The 16,380-nt window shown below is 36.5% G+C and overlaps 1 protein-coding gene across 5 annotated transcripts in view; it reads right to left on the reverse strand.

Moving 5' to 3' along the window:
- The window catches only part of UNC13B (unc-13 homolog B), a 245,389-nt gene that overhangs the window by 170,466 nt on the left and 58,543 nt on the right, over positions 1-16,380 (reverse strand). For all 5 annotated transcript variants that reach the window (XM_037009876.2, XM_073227839.1, XM_073227824.1 and 2 more), the window contains exon 6: positions 8,380-8,453. In XM_037009876.2, coding sequence (XP_036865771.2) covers positions 8,380-8,453 — 74 coding nt within the window. The remainder of the gene's footprint in view (positions 1-8,379; positions 8,454-16,380) is intronic.

The following is a 16,380-nucleotide window of genomic DNA, read 5'->3' on the forward strand; positions in this document are numbered from 1 at the left end:
TTTGGTTGAGAGTCTACTGGAGGATTGCAAAGACATAACTTGGTCCAGCAACTTGCAAATATGAGATCTGGCATTCTCTTCCTAACTCTGTCATTTAGTAATAAGCTGTGAGATGCTGGGCAACACAGAACTTCTCTAATACTGTCAATGAGTGAGTCATTCATTCAACAGATATTTCTTGAGAACATATTATGTACAAGGCCTTTTTGTAGGCACTAAGGGAATAAAGTTGGTAAATCATGATAATGAGCTTGGATTTTATGCTAGTGTACTGGCAAGTCAACAGAGTTTTAAATACAAGGAATATGACGTGACCACACCTTAAAAATCACTCTGGCTGTTGTGTAAGGTGAACTGTAGGGAACAAGAAGGAAATTAGATAAATTATTGCAATAATCCAGACAAAATTTGATGGTAGCTCACAAAGGAGTGTAATTGTAAAGGGCACTTCAAGTGGTTAGATCCAAAATACAAAACACTTTTTGTACATAAATACACTTTTATGTGTAAAGTACTTTACAAACAATAAAACTATGATAGAAATATCAGATATATACTGCTGTTACTACTTACAATCGGGAATAATCAGAAATCAAGCATAATTTAACCAACATGATAATATGAATAAAACTGCCAATCATAAAAATATTCAGAAGTTCTTGAAGGTTAAGTAATGCACTCCAAAATGACAAAGGGCCTTGGTTATAAATAATAACCATTATATCTTAGTATAGTAACAGGGGTAACCACCCTTACCATGGGGAACATTTCATAATGTATATAATATTGAATCACTATGCTGTAAAACTGAAGCCAATATAATACTGAATATCAACTATATTTCACTTAAAAAATAATCAATTAAAATAAATAATAACCATTATAATCAATGACTTTTTTAAGGCAATACATAGGCATAACAGTGAGGAAATCCTAAAACTTCAAGCATGGGATGAGAGTAGGTATTTTTAGAAGGTATTTAATGAATCTCTTCCAGCCCAAAGAAGAAAGCTGAAGACCCACTAGAGCCTAGCTAATAATATTAAGACAGCTAAGGAAAAATCTCTATCTATGAAAGACAGCACAAAAATAACACAAGGAAAGGAAATTACAGGCTTCATTTATGAACATAGATGCAAAAATCCTAAACAGCTTACCAAGCCAAATCCATCATAAACATTACATTTATATGCAAATATATACATATATATATGTGTGTGTGTGTGCGCACATATGTATAGATGTTGATATATGAATGTCCATATACCATGACTAAGTGGGCTTTAAATGTAAGGATAGTTCAGTATCTGAAAAAATATTCATATAATTCATCGTAATAAGTAGATTAAAGGAGAAAAACTATGTGATCTAATAGATGCAGAAAAGCCTGGACAAAATCCCATACTTTTTCATGACAAATTTCTAGAAAATAAAATTCCTTTAATCTGATAAAGTATCTATCAAAACCTACTACAAACATCATACTTTAAGACTTACGAAGCATTCCCCTTATAGTTAGGAAAAAGACAAGGTTCCCACTTCCACTCTATTAAAAATTACACTGGATGTCTTACACAATGAATTTTTTAAAATAAGTGAACACCAAAAACAAGGGAAGTCTGACAAAATGTCACAGCCAAGACTAAGGAGATGTGACAACTGGATGTAATACAGTGTTCTGGGTGGGATCTTGAACAGAAAAAAGGCATGAGGTAAAAACTTAAAGAAATTTGAAAAAACTATAAGTTTTTGTTTTATTTTTTAGTTAATAAAAAAACAGCATATTTACAAATATCCAAGATATGGAAGCAACGGAAATGTCCATTAATAGATGAAGGGAACTATATATGGTGTGGGGGATCACAGGGAAAACAGTGTAGCACAGAGAAGGCAAATAGTGAATCTGTGGCATCTTACTACACAGATGGACAGTGACTGCATTGGGGTATGGGTGAAGACTTGATAATATGGGTAAATGTAGTAACCAGATTGTTTTTTTTCATGTGAAACCTGCATAAGATAAGAGTGTATATCAATAATACCTTAATAAAAAATTTTTAAAAATATATGGTACAATTTGTAACAACATGGATGGAGCTAGAGGGTATTATGCTCAGTGAAATAAGCCAGGCAGAGAAAGACAAGTACCAAATGATTTCACTCATATGTGGAGTATAAGAACGAAGGAAATGAAGGAACAAAACAGCAGCAGAATCACAGAACCCAAGAATGAACTAATAGTTACAAAAGGGAAAGGGACTGGGGAGGATGGGTGGGAAGGGAGGGACAAGAGTGGGGAAAAAGAAAGGGGGCATTACGATTAGCATGTATAGTGTGTGGGGGGCATGGGGAGGGCTGTACAATGCAGAGAAGATAAGTAGTGATTTTACAGCATCTTACTATGCTGATGAAGAGTGACTGTGAAGGGGTATGTGGGGGGGACTTGGTGAAGGGGGGAGCCTAGTAAACATAATGTTCTTCATGTAATTGTAGACTAACGATACAAAAAAAAAATATATATATATATATATATAGTACAATCCAACTCTGTAAAGTGGTATATCCCCAGGTTACTCTTGACTCAGTGCTTCTGGACCGAAGAGACTGCTATGTATGGGACCTATTAAACACCAAAGAATAATAAAAGACTCTACAAAGAGTGTTTCTAAAATGATTTTGCACTAAGTATGACAAAATCTTGTTAATCATTGAATCTTTGGAGATAAGTATACAAGGTTTCATCATCCTGTTTCCTCTAATTTTATGTCTGCTTAAAATTTTTTCATGATAAAAATAGAAAGAAGAAAAAAGGACACAGAAACCAACTTCAGGCTTCCACAAACCAAAGATAAGATGATTTCACTACCACAATAATAATGACTGCAATGGATTGAAACACACCAAATATATCAAAATCTATAAATTCATAATGATCCACCCTTAAAAAAAAACAAAGCTCTTATAGCCTTGAGAAATTGTTAAAGCAATGGCTCATTATTTTGGAAACTGATAAACAATCTTTTTCTTGTGCAGACTTTATTATAAGCAAACCAGAAAACTCTAAGAGGAAGTTCTTTTTTATAGACAAATCACAGCAAATAAATGTTGAAAGGGTGGTATAGTTAGAAAATCATAATTCTGCAAGCTCTAATAACATAACTTTATTATTTACTGCTAAAACCATTAGGTGAAAGGCTGGTGGGAATACTTTATAATGGATGAAATATGGCTGATACAAGTTGAATCCACTGTTGAATTTTAACATCATTAAAAGATAAGACACCATGCACCTACCAAAACAAATAAAAAAACAAAAGAACTTCAATTTCAATCTCAATCTAACCTTCAAAACTACTACACAGAACTTTCAATTTAAAGGAAAAGGACTCTAATACCAAAACCAGGCAAATACACCACAAAAAAATAAAATACAGACCATATCCCTTATGAACACAGATGCAAAAATACTCAACAAAATAATAGCAAACTGAACCCAAAAATACATCAAGAGGATCATACACCATGACCAAATGGGATTCATCCCAGGGATGCAAGGATGGTACAACATTCGAAAATCCATCAACATTATCCATCACATCAACAAAAAGAAGGACAAAAACCACATGATCATCTCCATAGATGCTGAAAAAGCAGTTGACAAAATTCAACATCCACTCATGATAAAAACTCTCAACAAAATGGGTGTAGAGGGCAAGTACATCAACATAATAAAAGCCATATATGACAAACCCACAGCCAACATCATACTTCAGAGTGAGAAGCTGAAAGCTTTTCCTCTGAGATTGGGAATAAGACAAGGATCCCCACTCTCCCCACCTTTAGTCAACATAGTACTGGAAGTCCTAGCCACAGCAATCAGACAACACAAAGAAATAAAAGGCACCTAGATTGGTAAAGAAGAACTCAAACTGTCACTATTTGTAGATGACATGATGATACATAAAAAAACCTAAAGAATTCACTCCAAAACTATTAGAACTAATATCTGAATTCAGCGAAGTTGCAGGATACAAAATTAATACACAGAAATCTGTTGCTTTCCTATAAAGTAACGATGAACTAACAGAAAGAGAAATCAGGAAAACAATTCCATTCACAATTGCATCAAAAAGAATAATAAAATATCTAGGAATAAACCTAACCAAGGAAGTGAAAGACCTATACCCTGAAAACTACAAGGCACTCTTAAGAGAAATCAAAGAGGACACTAAAAAATGGAAACTCATCCCATGATCTTGGCTAAGAAGCATTAATATTGCCAAAATGGCCATCCTGCCTAAAGCAATCTACAGATTCAATGCAATGCCTATCAAAATACCAACAACATTCTTCAACAAACTGGAACAAATAGTTTTAAAATTCATATGGAACCACAAAATGCCCTGAATAGCCAAAGCAATCCTGAGAAGGAAGAATAAAGCAGGGGGCACCTCACTTCCCAACTTCAAGCACAACTACAAAGCCACAGTAATCTAGACAATTTGGTACTGGCACAAGAATAGAACCACAGACCAGTGGAACAGAATAGAGAGTCCAGATATTAACCAAAACACATATGGTTAATTAATATACAATAAAGGAGCCATGGATATACAATGGGGAAATGACAGCCTCTTCAACAGCTGGTGTTGGCAAAACTGGACAGCTACATGTAAGAGAATGTAATTAGATCATTGTCTAACCCCATACACAAAAGTAAATTCAAAATGGATCAAAGACCTGAATGTAAGTCATGAGACCATAGAACTCTTAGAAAAAAACACAGGCAAAAATCTCTTGGACATAAACATGAGCAACTTCTTCATGAACATATCTCCCCGGGCAAGGGAAACAAAAGCAAAAATGAACAAGTGGGACTATATCAAGCTGAAAAGCTTCTGTACAGCAAAGGACACCATCAATAGAACAAAAAGACATCCTACAGTATGGGAGAATACATTCATGAATGACATATCCAATAAAGGATTGACATCCAAAATATATAAAGAGCTCACGCACCCCAACAAACAAAAAGCAAATAATCCAATTAAAAAATGGGCAGACGAACTGAACAGACAGTTCTCCAAAGAAGAAATTCAGATCGCCAACAGACATATGAAAAGATGTTCCACATCGCCAGTCATTAGAGACATGCAAATTAAAACCACAATGAGATATCACCTCACACCAGTAAGGATCACAATCATCCAAAAGACAAACAACAAATGTTGGCGAGGTTGTGGAGAAAGGGGAACCCTCCTACACTGCTGGTGGGAATGTAAACTAGTTCAACCATTGTGGAAAGCAGTATAGAGGTTCCTTAAAAGGCTAAAAATAGAAGTGCCATTTGACCCAGGAATTTCACTTCTAGGAATTTACCCTAAGAATGCAGCAGCCCAGTTTGAAAAAGACAGATGCACCCTTATGTTTATTGCAGCACTATTTACAATAGCCAAGGAAATGGAAGCCATCTAAGTGTCCATCAGCAGATGAATGGATAAAGAAGATGTGGTACATATACACAATGGAATATTATTCAGCCATAAGAAGAAAACAAATCCTACCATTTGCAACAACATGGATGGAGCTAGAGGGTATTATGCTCAGTGAAATAAGCTAGGTGGAGAAAGACAAGTACCAAATGATTTCAGTCATATGTGGAGTATAAGAACAAAGAAAAAACTGAAGGAACCAAATAGCAGCAGAATCACAGAACCCAAGTATAGACTAACAGTTATCAAAGGGAAAGGGACTGGGGAGGATGGGTGGAAAGGGAGGGATAAGCAGGGGGAAAAAGAAAGGGGGCACTACGATTAGCATGTATAATGTGTGGGGGGAGGCATGGGGAGGGCTGTGCAACACAGAGAAGACAAGTAGTGATTCTACAGCATCTTACTACGCTGATAGACAGTGACTGTAATGGGGTATGTGGGGGAGAGTCTAGTAAACATAATGTTCCTCATGTAATTGTAGATTAATGATACCAAAAAAAAAGTGGAGCTGAAGTAGGATAGAAAAAAAAGAATGAAGTACTGATACATGCTATACACAGAAGAAATTTTGAAAAGATTATGCTAAGTGAGAAAAAGACAATCAGAAAGGGCCACATATTGGATAATTCCATTTACAGGAAATGTCCAGAATAAGCCAATGTATAGAGACAGAAAGCAGATTAGTGGTTGCCTAGGACTGAGGAAAATGAGGGGACTGGAGTATGATTGGTAAGGACACAAGATTTCTTTATGGGGTAATGAAAGCATTCTAAAATTGTGGTGATGGATGTACAACTCTGTGTATATACTAAAAGTCACTAAATTGTACACTTTAAATATGTGAACTGTATGGTATGTGAACTCTATTTCAAAAAGTTAAAAAAAAAACAGGGTGGTGTAAGAAGGGATGAAAGAAGTAAACTTAGTGAATCCTACAATATAAACAAATGGCAATAATCTCAGAGAGTTGAGAACCACAGACCAAGAACCATAATCAGAACTTTTTAAAATTCTTCAATATTTGTATAAAAAACAAGTGGTTTTTTATTATTTTACTTTCATCACCTGACTCTACCTAGTAACACACTTAAAGCCTGTAAAATCCAAAGTACAATGTGTTTCTTTACTAAGAAAACAAAGAAGGCGGAAGTTTAGAAGGTGGTATACCACTCCACAGACAGGCTGTACGAAAACAAAAACATGAAGGATAAAGTGGATACAAGGGTTAAGTGGATATTGGCACTTAACAAGGGGAGAAGAAAGACTGGAGCTTTCAACAAAAAAGAAAATTTGGGGTGTTGGCTTGGGTATGAGAAGAGTTTATGTAGTTTAGTAACAGAAAGCCTATTAAGCATTCAGATAAGGTAAGGGAAACCCCCAAAAAGAGTAGTCTGCACTTGCCCCAAATTCCATTTCTTCATCTTTGATTTAACTCACTGTGGGTTGAATTATGTTCCTATAAAAGATGTTCGAGTTCTAATCCCTGGTACCTATCAGTGTGACCTTATTTGTAAATGTGGTCTCTCTGTAGATGTAATCAAGTTATTCAAAGACTGGTGTCCTCACAAGCCAAATGTAAATTTGGACACAAAGATATTGTGAAGACAGACAGACACACACAGGGAGGCATGTGAAAACAGAGGCAGACTTGAATGATGTATCTACAAGCCAACGAACAGCAAGGACTGCTGGGAATCACATTGAGAGGAGAGAGGCATGAAACAGTTTCTTCCTCAGAGCCTCCAGAAGCACATGACCCTGTCAAAACCTTCATTTCAGAATTCCAGCCTCCATAACAGAGAGAGAATAAATTTCTGTTGTTGTAGCCATGCAACTTGTGGCAATTTGTCACAGCAGCTCTAGAAAACGAGTACACTCATCAAACCACTTCATTTTGACTTCGTGCACTAATTATGGATAGAGGTCATTAACTGCCAAATCCAACGGTTCCATTTCATTACTCACCATCTTTGCTCATAGTAATGATGACACTATTGAGAATTTCTACCTTAAAACTCTTTTTTCGTTGTTCCATAAGCATTTTTCTGGTTCTCTTACTCACTTTTTCAGGCAATTCTTCCTCAGTCCCTTGTTTCTCCATATTCTATCTTTGATGTTTCCCAAGGTTTTGTCCCCGTTCTTCTTCAATACTTCTACATACTCTACCTAAGTGAGCTCTTCTTTTCCTATGACTTCAAATGCTACCAATATGTCAATGAGTCCAAACTCTATGCCTACAACTTCCCAGCCCATCCAACCCTGACTCTTTCATGAAGTTGCTTGCCAGAAATTTCCTCTAAAATATCCCCTGGCACTCCAAATTATCTCTTATAATCAGACCAATATTCTAATAGCCCAACATGTCCAGAAGTATAAACACTTATCTTTTCCCTCCATCAGCAATCACAAAAACATTCTACATTACTGATGGCCCAGATTGAGTTGGTTTGTTCTTTTCTGTGCACCAGACTCATCTCCAGAGATAAGCTAGGACAGCAGAACCAAGCAATGTAATGTCTAAACACTCCTAAAAAGAGCATATGAATAAGGAATATATCCAAGAATCTGGGAATGAGTAGAAAAAATGCCTTCTGCTCATCTGTAACAAAATGACAGTTTCCTTGGTATAAGCTCCCTCCTCAAAAGTCTAGAGCCAGACTATTGCCAATTCAGCCACTTCTGGGGGACAAAAGGAAGAATAGGAGAAGAGGGAAATAGATCCTTCTCATGAAGTATCAGTCAATCTTTCAGCTGCCTTTTTTCTTTAATGAAGTTTAAATTCTTTCATTCTTCAACATGCTCCTGGGTCCCTCCCTTAGCGAACTATGAAGTATCCTATAAAGAGATTTTTTCCATCTCTCTATACTGCAAATAAGACAGTTCGTACCTCATTGTCAGCTCTCAAGGCATTGATTTGCTCCAATTTGTAGGTCCAATATCTGGCTTCCTCCTCGGGGATATCTACAATGAAAAAGAATAAACCATATCACCTGGCTAATAATTTAAACATGGGTCAATAATACTTTATTCAATCATAAGATCAAACTTAGAAGGGTGGTAGTGATGGACTAACTTCACTGGCTGGCTTGGTTCCTGCCATGAATATTAACTTGAATCTTCAGAAAAACCAAAATGATATGCTATTATTCTCATTGGATCAGAGGACTTAATATGGTTAAGAAATCAATATTACTGAAAAATGATCTTAGATTCAATGCAATAGCTACCAAAATCCCAATGATATTTTCGCAGAAATAGAAAACCCCATCCTAAAATTCATATGGAATCTGAACAGACCCCAAATAGGTGCAACAACTTTGAAAAGGAAGAATGAAACTGGAGGACTCATACTTCCTAATTTCAAAACTTACTACTAAAGTCACAGTAATAAAAAACAATGTGGTACTAAAATAAAGACAGACATGAAGACCAATGACTAGAATAGTGAACCCAGAAATACACCCTTACATATATGGTCAAATGTTTTTTTGACAAGGGTACCAAGACCATTAAATGGATAAAAGAGTCTTTTCAACCAATGGTGCTGGGAAAACTGGACATCCACCTGCAAAAGAATGAAGTTTTACCCTTTCCTAACACTATACAAAAAAAAAAGTCACCTCAAAAGGGATCAAAACCTAAATGTAAAAGACCTAAAACTATAAAATCCTTAGAAGAAAGCGGAAAACAAGCTGCACAACATTGGATTTGACAATGATTTCCTGGATAGGACACCTAAGACACAGGCAACAACAGAAAAAATAGACAAATTAGACTTCATGAAAATGAAAAAGTTTTCTGCATCAAAAGACAACATCAAAAAATAAAAAGACAACATCAACAGAATAAAAAGGTAAACACAGTATGGGAGAAAATATTTACAAATCAAATTTCTGATAAGGGATTAATGCCAGAATATGCAGAGAACTCCAAATTCTCAACAATAAAACAAAAACCCAATTCAAAAACTGGGAAAGGACTTGACAGACATTTCTCCAATGAAGATATAAAAGTGACCATTAAGTACATAAAAAGATGCTCAACATCACTGATCACTAGGGAAATATAAACCGAAACTACAATGAGATATCACTTCACAATCATTAGGATGGCTAATATCAAAAAACAGAAATTAACAAGCATTGGCAAAGATTTGAAAATCTGGAAACCTTGTACATTGTTGGTGGGAATATAAAATGATACAGCCACTATGAAAAATATACTGATTCTTCAGAAAATTAAATATAGAATTACTACATGATCCAGTAATTCCACTTCTGTATATATATCTTGAAGAGTTGTAAGCAGAATCTCAAAGAGATTTGCACACCCCTGTTCATAGCACATTATTCACAATAGTTTAAATGTGGAAGCAACCAAAGTGTCCATCAATAAATGAATGGATAAGCAAAACAGGGTGATATACAGTTGACCCTTGAACAACACAGTTTTAAACTCCCTGGGTCCACTTACACACGGCTTTTTATTTTTCCAATAAATATACTAGAGAAGATTTTTGGGATTTGCAACAATATGAAGAAACATTTGCATTTATTTAGCTTACTTTATTTTAAGAATACAGTATATGTATTAACATAGATAATATGTGTTAATCAACTTAGTTTTATGTTATTGGTAAGGGAGTCAAAAGTTATATGTGGATTTTTGACTGTGCAGGGACTGGCACCCATAACCTCTGAGTTGTGCAAGGGTCAACTGTACATGTGATGGAATATTATTCACCCTTAAAAAGGAAGCAAGTTCTGACATATGCTATAACATGGATGAACTTGAGGACATTATGCTAAGTGAAATAAGCCAGTCACAAAAAGATAAATGCTATATGATTCCACTCATATGAGGTACTTAGAATTATCAAAATCATGGAGACAGAAAATGGAATGGTGGTTGCTAATGGCTAGGGAAAAGAAGAGTAGGGAGTTATTTTTCAATGGATAGAGAGCTTCAGTTTCACAAGGTGAAAAGAGCTATGGATATGAATGATGATGATGATGGTTCTGCAACATTATGAAGGCATTAATACCAGTGAACTATAAATTTAAAAATGGTTAAGATAGTTCATTTTATGCTATGTGTATTTTAGACAATTTTTAAAAAGTAAAGAAAAAATCATCACTTCTATATATTTAAGATTTACTATAACAACATAAAAAAAAAACAAAAACCATTTCTAAAACATCACATCCATCCATATGTCTGGCACAGAAGAGAAACACTGAGGCAATATATGAATCAGATCAACTTTGGAGACATTCAAATAAATACCCTTTCTAGTAGTCCACATGACTGATCAAACACAGCCCTTTCTCCTTTGTCCCTCCTGTCTGAAATTTCACCTCCTTCCCCTCAAACCACTCTTTAGCAATTGTTGGCAATATTTCAAAGTCTTATATTAAAACCTTCAAGTAATCTACTACCTAAATTGTATAGCACTTAACTAATCATAAAATGATATACTCTGCATTTGTTAAAAATAAGGAAAAGGGGAGGAAGAGCTGCTGTGCTCCAGATCTATATGTTCTGGTGCGGAATGATTGACTAAGATACACTGTTAGGTGGAAAACTGTAAGGGGCAGCCAGTGTATTAGAATATGCTATTATTTGTGTTTTAAAAAGAGGTGGGGGTTTATATATACTCTTATTGAGTCAAAGACTGACTCTGGAAAGATACACAAGGAAGTTTTAATAGTGGTAGCCTACAAGGAAGAGAACTGATTTGTGAGGGTGATATTTTGACTGGTAACTTTTTTTTAAAATTAAGGTATCATTGATATACAATCTTATGCACAGGTTTCACATGAGCAACATTGTGGTTGCTATATTCCCCCTATTATCAAGTCCCCACCACATACCCCATTACAGTCACTGTCTATTGACTGGAAAACTTTTTAAGCCATTGGGCATGTTATTACTGCCTCAACCCTCAAAATAGTTTTTAAGAAAAACTACAGATATACAAGTATGTTTATTGAAATACTATTTACAATACTACAAACTCTAAAAGATCAAAATATCCAGCAAGAGGAGTGGTTAAATGTATTACAACTTAAATTAAAAGCCTAGGCTCTGGAGCCAAACCATCCAGGTTTAAATCCTGGCTTTACCACTTACCAGTTATGTGACTTTGGGCAAGTATGTAAATACACTTTGCCTCAGTTTCCTCACCTCTAAAATGGAAATAATAATTGGGTCTACCTCAAAGATTGAATTAAATCACATACATATGTAAATGCTTATTCATAGACCCACAGGCACACAACAATTGGTCAACAAATGTTATTTTTATTATTATTGTGGATTCATACAATAAAATATAAATAACCATTGAAAATATTATAAAGGAATAACATTATAATTGAAATCAGTGAATAAAACAGGTTAAAATGTAATATATACTGCCATTTTATAGGACAAACCATATATGCACATGAAAAAATTAAAAGAAACATCAACATGTAAAAACATTTCTAGTTGGTGAGATTGTAAAAAAAAATTTTACATCCTTCTGCATACCTGTATTTTCTGAACTTTCAACATAATAAAAATGTTACAAGTCACTATTTTTAAAAGATGGTATGAAATTGAATAGAATATTTCACAGGTTTCTGAATTATCCAAAAAAAAATTCCTTTGCTAAAATAAGGCATGTTATAAGCTAAAATTCTTCCTTTAAAACTCTACCCTAGGGAGCCAAGATGGCAGCATGAGTAGAGCAGCAGAAATCTCCTCCCAAAACCACATTTATCTATGAAAATATAACATGGACAACTCTTCCTAAAATAGAGACCAGAGGACACAGGACAACATCCAGACCACATCCACACCTGCGAGAACCCAGCACCTCATGAAGGGGGCAAGATACAAGCCCCGGCCCCGGCGGGACCCGAGCGCCCCTCCCCCCAGCTCCCGGCAGGAGGAGAGGAGTCAGCAGGGAGGAAGAAGGAGCCCAGGACTGCTGAACACCCAGCCCCAGCCATCCAGACCAGAGTGCAAACACAGTGCATGCATGGGGTCCTGGATACTAGGGAAACAGGGTGGCAGGACCAGTGAGTGGGTGCCTGAGGCCGATGCTGGAGAACAAAGAAACGGGAGTGGCCATTTCTTTTCTTTTTCTTGGTGAGTGCTTTTTGGAAGTCTTAAAGGGACAGGGATCCCAATACTAGGGAAAAAGAGCAGCAAGACCGGTGAGTGGGTGCCTGAGGACAAAGAAAATTGCGCATTTTTCTTTTTCTTTTTAATTATTTATTTACTTTTTTTATTGTTGCTGTTGTTGTTTTGGTATGGAGAGTGCTCTTTGGAAGTCTTAAAGGGGCAGAGCACGACACTTAGTCCAGAGGCAGGGAATCTGGGGATCTCTGGGCACTCTAAACCCCTGGGCAGCAGGGAGCACGGAGGCCCCTTACGGGGCCTCATGGCTGCTCCCCTTCCAATGGGGCTCCACCATTTTGGAGCAGCGGCCTGAGCCAGGCCACGCCCACAGCAACAGCGGAGATAAACTCCATAGCAGCCGGGCAGGAAGCAGAAGCCCTGTCTCTGCACAGCTGCCAAACACAAGCCACTAGAGGTCATTATTCTCCCAGGAAAGGAAGGCCACAAACCAACAAGAAGGAAAGCTCTTCCAGCTGTCACTCGTACCAGCTCTGCAAACTATCTCTATCACCATGAAAAGGCAAAACTACAGGCAGACAAAGATCAGAGAGTCAACATCTGAGAAGGAGACAGACCTAACCAGTCTTCCTGAAAAAGAATTCAAAATAAAACTCATGAACATGCTGAGATGCAGAGAAAAATGCAAGAGCAATGGGATGAAGTCCAGAGAGAGATCACAGATGCCAGGAAGGAGATTACAGAAGTGAAACAAACCCTGGAAGGATTTATAAGCAGAATGGATAAGATGCAAGACGCCACTGAAGGAATAGAAACCAGAGAACAGGAACGTAGAGAAGCTGACATAGAGAGACACAAAAGGATCTCCAGGAACAAAACAATACTAAGAGAACTCTGTGACCAATCCAAAAGGAACATTATTCGTATTATAGGGGTACCAGAAGAAGAAGAGAGAGGAAAAGGGATAGAAAATGTCTTTGAAGAACTAACTGCTGAAAACTTCCCCAAATTGGGGGAGGAAATAATCAAACAGACCACGGAAATACACAGAACCCCCAACAGAAAGGATCCAAGGAGGACAACACCAAGACACATAATAATTACAATGGCAAGGATCAAGGACAAGGAAAGAGTTTTAAAGGCAGCTGGAGAGAAAAAGGTCACCTATAAAAGAAAACTCATCAGGCTATGATCAGACTTCTCAACAGAAACTCTACAGGCCAGAAGAGAATGGCATGATATATTTAATGCAATGAAACAGAAGGGTCTTGAACGAAGGACACTGTATCTAATAGAATTAAAGGGGGAAATACAATACAAAGTATTCATTTTAGGAGACTTCAACACACCAATCACCCCAAAGGAGAGATCCACCAGTCAGAAAATAAGGACACAGAGGCACTGAATAACACACTACAACAGATGGACCTAATATACATCTATAGAACTCTACATCCAAAAGCAACAGGATATACATTCTTCTCAAGTGCACATGGAACATTCTCCAGAATAAACCACATACTAGCCAACAAAAAGAGCCTCAGTAAATTCCAAAAGATTGAAATTCTACCAACCAATTTTTCAGACCACAAAGGTATAAAAGTAGAAATAAATTCTACAAAGAAAACAAAAAGGCTCACAGACACATGGAGGCTTAACAACATGCTTCTAAATAAACAATGGATCAACGAACAAATCAAAATAGAGACCAAGGAGTATATAGAAACAAATGACAACAACAACACAAAGCCCCAACTTCTGTGGGACGCAGCAAAAGCAGTCTTAAGAGGAAAGTATATAGCGATCCAGGCACACTTGAAGAAGGAAGAAAAATCCCAAATGAATAGTCTAAAATCACAATTATCAAAACTGGAAAAAGAACAAATGAGGCCTAAGGTCAGCAGAAGGAGGACATAATAAAGATCACAGAAGAAATAAACAAAATTGAGAAGAATAAAACAATAGCAGAAATCAACGAAACCAAGAGCTGGTTCTTTGAAAAAATAAACAAAATAGATAAGCCTCTAGCCAAACTTATTAAGAGAAAAAGAGAATCAACAGAATCAGAAATGGGAATGGAAAAATCACGACAGACTCCACAGAAATACAAAGAATTATTAAAGACTACTATGAAAACCTATATGCCAACAAGCTGGAAAACCTAGAAGAAATGGACAACATCCTAGAAAAATACAACCTCCCAAGACTGACCAAGGAAGAAACACAAAAGTTAAACAAACCAATTACAAGCAAAGAAATTGAAATGGTAATCAAAAAACTACCCAAGAACAAAACCCCGGGGCCAGACGGATTTACCTTGGAATTTTATCAGACACAGAGAGAAGACTTAACATCCATTCTCCTTAAAGTTTTCCAAAAAATAGAAGAAGAGGGAATACTCCCAAACTCATTCTATGAAGCCAACATCAGCCTAATACCAAAACCAGGTAAAGACCCCACCAAAAAAGAAAATTACAGACCAATATCCCTGATGAATGTAGATGCAAAAATACCCAATAAAATATTAGCAAACAGAATTCAGCAGTATATCAAAAGGATCATACACCATGACCAAGTGGGATTCATCCCAGGGATGCAAGGATGGTACAACATTCGAAAATCCATCAACACCACCCACCACATCAACAAAAAGAAAGACAAAAACCACATGATCATCTCCATAGATGCTGAAAAAGCATTTGACAAAATTCAATATCCATCCATGATAAAAACTCTCAGCAAAATGGGAATAGAGGGCAAGTACCTCAACATAATAAAGGCCATATATGATAAACCTACAGTCAACATTATACTGAACAGCAAGAAGCTGAAAGCATTTCCTCTGACATCGGGAACTAGACAGGGATGCCCACTCTCCCCACTGTTATTTAGCATAGTACTGGAGGTCCTAGCCACGGCAATCAGACAAAACAAAGAAATACAAGGAATCCAGATTGGTAAAGAAGAAGTTAAACTGTCACTATTTGCAGATGACATGATATTGTACATAAAAAACCCTAAAGACTCCACCCCAAAACTACTAGAACTGATATCGGAATACAGCAAAGTTGCAGGATACAAAACTAACACACAGAAATCTGTAGCTTTCCTATACACTAACAACGAATCAATAGAAAGACAAATCAGGAAATCAATTCCATTCACCATTGCATCAAAAAGAATAAAATACCTAGGAATAAACCTAACCAAAGAAGTGAAAGACTTATACTCTGAAAACTACAAGTCACTCTTAAGAGAAATTACAGGGGACACTAATAAATGAAAACTCATCCCATGCTCATGGCTAGGAAGAATTAATATCATCAAAATGGCCATCCTGCCCAAAGCAATATACAGATTTGATGCAATCCCTATCAAATTACCAGCAACATTCTTTAATGAACTAGAACAAATAATTCAAAAATTCATATGGAAACACCAAAGACCCCGAATAGCCAAAGCAATCCTGAAAAAGAAGAATAAAGTAGGGGGGATCTCACTCCCCAACTTCAAGCTCTACTACAAAGCCATAGTAATCAAGAAAATTTGGTATTGACACAAGAACAGAGCCACAGACCAGTGGAACAGATTACAGACTCCAGAAATTAACCCAAACATATATGGTCAATTAATACTTGATAAAGGAGCCATGGACATACAATGGCAAAATGACAGTCTCTTCAACAGATGGTGCTGGCAAAACTGGACAGCTACATGTAGGAGAATGAAACTGGACCATTGTCTAACCCCATACACAAAA

Source organism: Manis javanica, chromosome 2 (assembly GCF_040802235.1).
Source record: "Manis javanica isolate MJ-LG chromosome 2, MJ_LKY, whole genome shotgun sequence".
Lineage (NCBI taxonomy): Eukaryota > Metazoa > Chordata > Mammalia > Pholidota > Manidae > Manis > Manis javanica.